General features: G+C 39.7%; 1 protein-coding gene across 1 annotated transcript in view; it reads left to right on the forward strand.

Moving 5' to 3' along the window:
- The window catches only part of snta1 (syntrophin, alpha 1), a 32,752-nt gene extending 26,007 nt beyond the window's left edge, over window positions 1-6,745 (forward strand). The window contains exons 3-8 of the mRNA XM_066664785.1: window positions 920-1,103; window positions 1,999-2,188; window positions 2,484-2,605; window positions 3,679-3,875; window positions 5,464-5,651; window positions 6,200-6,745. Of these exons, the coding sequence (XP_066520882.1) occupies window positions 920-1,103; window positions 1,999-2,188; window positions 2,484-2,605; window positions 3,679-3,875; window positions 5,464-5,651; window positions 6,200-6,292 (974 nt within the window). The 3' untranslated portion in view covers window positions 6,293-6,745. The remainder of the gene's footprint in view (window positions 1-919; window positions 1,104-1,998; window positions 2,189-2,483; window positions 2,606-3,678; window positions 3,876-5,463; window positions 5,652-6,199) is intronic.
- Window positions 6,746-7,404: the final 659 nt, after the last annotated feature.

Raw genomic sequence — 7,404 nt, forward strand, 5'->3', positions numbered from 1 at the left:
TCCAAGTACCAGGTACTAGATTTACCTAATTATTTTTTACCTACTAGATGTAATATAGTGAAACTATTCAGGAAATTTGGAGAAACTGCAGTCCATATAGTGTAAGGCTTGACCCCAGTGTTGAATGAGCGTGACCTTTGAAGCCTCAGATTTCACTGCATAACAAACTCCCATGCTAACGTGATAAATATAGCTACATGTGCTTGGGAGTACTTCAAAGCCTGTTGCCATTCAAGAGTCCCCTACCGCATCAAGAAATGCAACCTGAAACTCTGTTATTCAAAGAAAAAAGCCAAACATCAATTCTATCTGGAAACTCTAATGAGTTCTCTGGGCCCAAGCTCATTCTCAAATGGTCCGAAACACAGTAGAAATGTGTGCTGTGGTCAGAGGAGACTCTCATTTCAGCTTGTTATCATGAAAAATAAATGTTGTGTTTTCCATGCTAATGACAATAGAGCCCATCTGGACTGTTATCAGCAATAGCTGCCAAAGCCAAAGGTGCATGAGTGACCACTTGAATAGTGAGATGTTTATGTTGATGCTGAGGCAAACATTGGGGTTTTAGCTGCCATCAAGAGCAAGTATTAAACTGGGAGGCCCATGGTTATTTCAACAAGACAAATCATTCTGCCTGCAGTTGTTTCTTACACACGTTGTGTGTGTTCTTGACTGGTTGCCTGCAGTCCAGATCTCCTATGTCGCATAATAAAACAAAGAATCAGGCAACAGTGACCATTAATTGTCTATAACCACTTATCCAGTTCAGGATCACAGTGGGTTGTATTTTTCAAGCTATTTATCAATTGTTTTTCATATGAGCCTTTCTTGAGATGGCAGTATAATTATATCACTGCCCATACTTTTATATATATATATATGCAATGTTACCTGAAACTTGGTCTGTCTTGTTTTTCAGTGAAGTACATAAAGGAGATGTCTGCGTTTTTCAAAAACTCATCTCCAGGTGGTCCTCCAGTGTTGGACTCTCCTCCATCCACTCCACAGAAGCAGCCAGACCCAGCACTCAAGGAGACCAAAACCATCCCACTGAAAATGTGCCAAGTCACACGCAAGCAGTGCCCACCAGACACAGAGGACAGGTAAACACATGTTTTAATAAAAAATTACATTTAGGAAGAACATTCTTAAATCCAAAGTGCTTCTGTGTTCGACTCCTCTGCCTACAAGAACTGTAGCAAAGCAGGAAAATACTATATTACACAAAATATAATGTCTCATGTTTTAATATCTTTATCAGTGTGTCCATGAAACAGAGTTGCCTTCACTTTAGCTGTAGTAGACTTAATGTCATAAGAGGGTTCCATTTATATTTGTTCAGTTTCATGTATGAAGGAACAGTCTCACATAGCATTGCATCTTTCAAACAAAACAGAAATTGAGAAATAATGTTTGCTATTTTTCTTATCAAAAATACACCTACATTCTAACAGTGCTATATGAATTACCCACGGCGGCCAACAGCCTCAGATAATTCAGCATTTTGGAGCATATATAAATCAAAAGGACATCCAGTCAGTCCTTTGACAATTACATAAATCAACATAGCGCTGGGTTATAAATCTTTATATATTTATGTAACACTGTTAATTTAATTTACAAACAATTATTCATTTTAGTTACATAATCTCAGATTACTACACACAGGAATAATGTTTGAAAAATGAATGAATTAGGAAAGAGACATTGATGAAATATCTTGCAAATTATTAAAGACCCAGTTCAAAAAGACTTAATGCAGTAGAAGCGTGCTAGTCTGGACGCACGATTTAATATGAATTTAAAACACGGGCTCTTGTAATATTCTGAATATGCTGAAGAGTGCCACATTTGATCTGAATTCGGTTTATTCTGTATATAAGTCATGGAAATTTAGGAATTTGTCTTAGAAAAATCGAGGAACATAAAGAGGGAACACACTCACTCTCTCTTTCTCACTCTCTCTCTCTCTCTGTCTCACACTCTCTTTCTATGTAGGTATTTTGAGGTAGTGTCAGCAGACAGGAAAAAGTCAGTGTTCCTGAGGGCGAAGGACCCTGCTATGGCTCAGTCGTGGTACAATGCCATTCAGACAACCAGCACTGCACTAATGTCCACAGCTAAAGATGACCTCAAAGTATTGCAGCCAGGCTTGGACATCCGACACATTGGCTGGATTATAGAGCAGGTGTGTGTGTGTGTGTGTGCGTGTGTTTTTTAAGTTATGTACTAGCAAATATCTATTTTGTATCTTCACTCTTTGTTAGAGACTACTATTGGTCTTTTTTGCACATTTAATATCAGTCGTCCTCTAGTCTGTTTTTAGTCTCTTGTACATAAACAGTAAATTCCTCCAGAAACTGCTGGCAATACATTGTTGTAATTTTACAATCAAATGTAAGTGTATCTAATGGAATCTCACTTTTAAATAGTTAACAGTGATGTTTACAAAGTGTGTGTGTGTGTGCGCATTCTCTTTTCAGGGATCAGAGAGGCCGGTACTGGCCGTGCTGACAGACAGAGATCTGTTGCTGTACAGTACTCTACCAGAGAGCAGAGAGAGCCTCAACAGCCCAGACAAGAGCCATCCACTCATTACCACCAGGTCTATACACACTGACACATACACATACTCACAAGCTCCTTCAGATTGATTCACCTTCATGTACACTCACAGAGCTCTGTACATCCCGCTTGAATTCACACCATCCTTCTATTAGTCAAGATAGTTTGAACCTATACTCCAGAATTACTTTGTTTCTTCATTAAAATGTCAACCCACAACTAAATGGGAAATGTATCAGGCTAAAGCTCCTCAAGTTTGTTAGAGAACTGTAATGGAACATTTAACTTTTTTTTTTATCTATTTTTTAAAAAAGAAAATTACACTGAAGCTGTAATGTGACATTTGATCAACAACAATGTGATCCAGGAGTGAAACCAAATGTAAAAATAAACCCAAATATGAGCAGCCTAGGCCTAATGGTTAAAAGGCTGGGCTCAGTACTGGAAGGTTGCCTGTTTGACACCCAGGATTGGCAGTAACATCCATGGCTGAAGTGCCCTTGAGCAAGGCTCTGAACCCCAAAAAGCCCGATGATGGCTGCCCACTGCTCTGGGTGTGTCGTTACAGTCCCTAGTGCACTAGTGTGTGTATGTGTTCACTACCACAGATGGGTTAAATGCAGATTATAATACATGTTTTTCATTGCACAATGACTATATATATACACAATGAAATGTGCCTTTCATATCACACACACACACACCTTGTTTCTATACTAAACACTTACATTTTATCAGCTCCACAGTCTGTAATTGTAGAACAGATTTCTCCTGCATGGTCAGTGGAGCTAATTAAAAACAAAAGAAAAAAAAAACACATCTGAATTTTACATACATCTTAAGTGAATGTAAAATTGAGGAAGTTATCACTTAACTCACCTAGTAATACAAACTTTACATTTTAAATCAGTTGCATAAACACATTCATTCATTCATTCATTCATTCATTATCTGTAACCACTTATCAAGTTCAGGGTCGGGATGGCTCCAGAGCCTACACAGAATCACTGGGCGCAAGGCAGAAACACACCCTTGCGGTGTGGCACCAGTCCTTCTACATAAACACATGCGTATGAAATTAGCTGTTTTTAATCAGATTTTCTCACATTCCAGACTCGTTCACTCAGGACCTGGAAAGAGTTCGTCAGTGCAAGACTCAGAGTTAACCTTTGGCCTCCGTTTGGGCACTAAACAAGGGGTGGAGACCCACCTTTTCCGTGTGGACACAGCCAAAGACCTGTCCACCTGGACCCACCTGCTGGTGGAGGGCTGTCACAATGCTGCAGAACTTATACAGGAAGTCACCACAGGTGCACACTTCATATTACACTCCTACATTCATCTATTACACTCAGACCAACTTCATTTGAATCACCCCTAGTGATGCTGGCATCAGTATTCCTTAAAAATGTGAAGACAATGGCAGACAGCACAGTTTATACGTAACTGCCATTAATATGACTTAGGAATAACTCAGGACAGAAGTGGGCTCAGAGAATTTCAGATGAAGGGATTGATATTAAAGAGTGCTGTGTTATAGCGGATTTTTTTAAATTAGCGAATCATTAAAGGTCTTATGTGTGGTTGTGATAGAAGAGTGTGCAGTGTATCAGAGGTGAATCTCTGAAGGGTGATGGCGCCATCTGCTGTTTTTCTGTGTGATGCACCTGCTCATATCGGGTCTGTGTTGACCGTATATATAGCTTTCATGGATAGTTACACATACCGTGAAATATTTTTTGTTTTACACCAATGTAAAGATAACAACGAATGGCCATATTTTCGGTTAACTATGTAATACGATAGTACAATACTTACAGAGTGTAATTTTAAAAACTCAGTGGGTCTGCCCTCTATTGGCCAATAAACATATTCAAAATATAAACAGTATGCAGAGGAACTGAAAACCTACAAACCAGAAAACTTACCTAGACCTACACTTAACATCAGGGCAATATTCATAAAAATATCACAATCTTCTATTAAGATAATGTATTAATAATTGTCACAATTACATAATAAGAGCACTATATAACATTCATTTTTATGGGAGGGATTCTACCTGGATTCTATGGGAATGTGGTACTTTTTTGGAGATTTCCGCCTGAACGGATTCTGTTTTCTTTTTGATCTTGAATTATAATACATTCAGTGGAATTAATAATAAATTCAATAACACAGCCTCAGGATGTTTTCAATTGAATAAGCATCCATTGGACAAATGCTGCATTTGCCTGCCATTGTCACATGATTAAAAACTGTAAGAGATAAAGGCTTCAGCCAAATGGCAGCATATATATGTATAAGATTACAAACTACAGAATACCAGAAGAATCAAACAAGCACATCACCATTCTCCCAGCCCTGTTCAGAATGAATGGTTTCAGCGTGTGTTTCTTTTAAATGAGAATGAGCCACGGCTCAGTTCTGAGTGAGAGTCATGGAGCGAGGAGCAAGGAGTTTCGGTTTCTCACATAATTTAAAAAGTACTCTTATGTTTCTATGTTCGTTGCACTTGTTTTGCTCAGGGTAGCAACCTCAGATAAACACCTGTCTAGTGCTGTGGTTAGAAAGACTCAGTAAAGGAAAGGAGACAATTAAGATGTCTCTGCACTCTGCATAGGATGCAACACCAAATCAGAAAAACTCATTTTGTCCCATGTTTTCAGTCTTAGGCAGACCACAGAAAATTGTCTAGGTTGTTATAGTGCACACTTTGTGGGTTAGTGAACTCTAGATTGCCAAAGGTGCATCTGCCCTGAAAAAGGGATTTTTTTTTCATATAAAGCCACTGTGATCATTTAGATGTGCAGTGTGTAGAATGCTAATTGTTGGGCTATAGCTCGGAGTTCAGAAGCAGTTTATTTATCTCTCTCTCTCTCTGTCTCTGTCCTGCAGCATGCACCTGGAATGGTCAGCAGTGTATGCTGAGTGTACACATAGATAACGGCTTCTCATTGTTCACGGAAGAAGCAGGTGTGCGCAGACACATCTTGCTACAGCAGCCGTTCGAGCGCCTGCGCATGTCCTCCGATGACGGCGTGCGCATGATCTTCCTTGACTTCGGAGGCCCGGAGGCCGAGATTGTGAGAGAAACACTGCCCTTCGTTTCCCTCCATCTCCCCTTTCCTTTCTTCTCCATCTCCTTCTTTTCATTCTTAAGTCTGCTCCTGCATGCAACTCTCTCTTAACCACCCGACCTCCTTTTAAACTTTTCTGCTGCTGTTCACTTTCCTATGCTCTTTTATTCCCACTCAGTTCATATCGCTCTCTCTCTCTCTTTCTCTCTCTCTCTCTCACACACACACATACACACACCCTCTCTCTCTCTCTCTCTCTCACACCCTCTTTCATCTCTGATCACAGGTCTCTGTTCTAAGTGAGCTCATAGCTATTCTCTTTTGACTTCCTCCATCCTTTTGGACCAACTTTTCCACTCTAGTTTCTCAGACATTTTTTTTAATGACTCTCCCACCCATCTCGGTACACTTTTTTTTTCTGTTCTCATCTCAGCCCCTGTATTAAGACTTAACACTTGGAGATTTTCTCTTAGTTCTTTCCCTGAACCCTGCTTTTATTCCTCTTTTCAATTTACTACATCCCATTATTCACACTAATCTCTTCTGATTTTCAGCAACTCGACCTTCACGCCTGCCCCAAAACCATCGTCTTCATCATCCACTCCTTCCTCTCAGCCAAGGTGAAGCGACTGGGGCTGCTGGCGTGATGCTGATGTCCTGAAGCCACACAAACATGCAGCTATGTGAAGCCTTAGTCAGACACCATAGGAACAGGAGCCACAACGGTGGGAGCAGAAGGCAGGCCACACAGCATCAGTTAAAGCGTTCTGCCTTGGGCTGCCATTGGTGCAATCCTGCCATTGTTGGCCAACCAAATAATCTAAAGCCATGCAAGGAAATCTCATTTTATGTCATTTTATATAGAGCGCTGATTTTCACAAATTATAGATGTGTATGCCATATGAGTCTGTATAAAACTGCATAAGTATTTATAGATTATAAAAGTGTTGTTGAAACTGACCTTTCCTTGCTCCACTCATGAATGCTTTCTTTCAGGTCAGTTGTTGCCAGGTAAGTGGGACATTTGATAAAAACACATCCAACCTAATGAATTTATATATATACCCTATACCCAGAGTATGATTGAGTTTCCTTCCCCCCCATAAAAACAACTAAGAGTGAAAGAAAGCCAGGTGAGGTCAGTTATAACAAGCCTGTTTGCATAGTTCCAACCTGGGCCCAAACACCTTAAACTCATCGACCTAAATGCGATTTTTCCAGTTAACGCTATTTCAACTCTGCTGCTGTTCTGGTGCAGATCCTTGATCTCGAGGCTTCACTTAGGTGAACAAATTCAATTTTTTTGACATGTCTAATAATGTATCTGATCTTTGTTTTCTTCTGATGTAAACCACATTCAGATATTGGTCATTGCATTTCAAATGATCAGCTATTGGCAGCTTGTCCAATAATGGAACCAGATCAGTTTAAGAAGAAAAGAAAATCTGTGACAGCAGAACTCATGCGAGGCACCTTTCTCTAATCATATAATCCAACCATGAAATATTAATAATTTCCTTTACATTTCAAGATGGATATTTAACACTTTTAATGGTAGTAGTTATAACAAAATTCTAGCATTGCAGGAGTTGGGGGATGGGGGTGGGATGGGATGTTGACCGATGTAATGATGTCTATGCTACAGGCCAGTTTGGAAGCAACGCCATCTTGAAATTTGTGTTTTATGATCACAGTCATTCATAATGTCTTTATTTCTTGGTAGTTATTATGCACAGCCTTAATCAGAGCCACCTGATCC

Source organism: Hoplias malabaricus, chromosome 3 (assembly GCF_029633855.1).
Source record: "Hoplias malabaricus isolate fHopMal1 chromosome 3, fHopMal1.hap1, whole genome shotgun sequence".
In the NCBI taxonomy this organism is placed as follows: domain Eukaryota; kingdom Metazoa; phylum Chordata; class Actinopteri; order Characiformes; family Erythrinidae; genus Hoplias; species Hoplias malabaricus.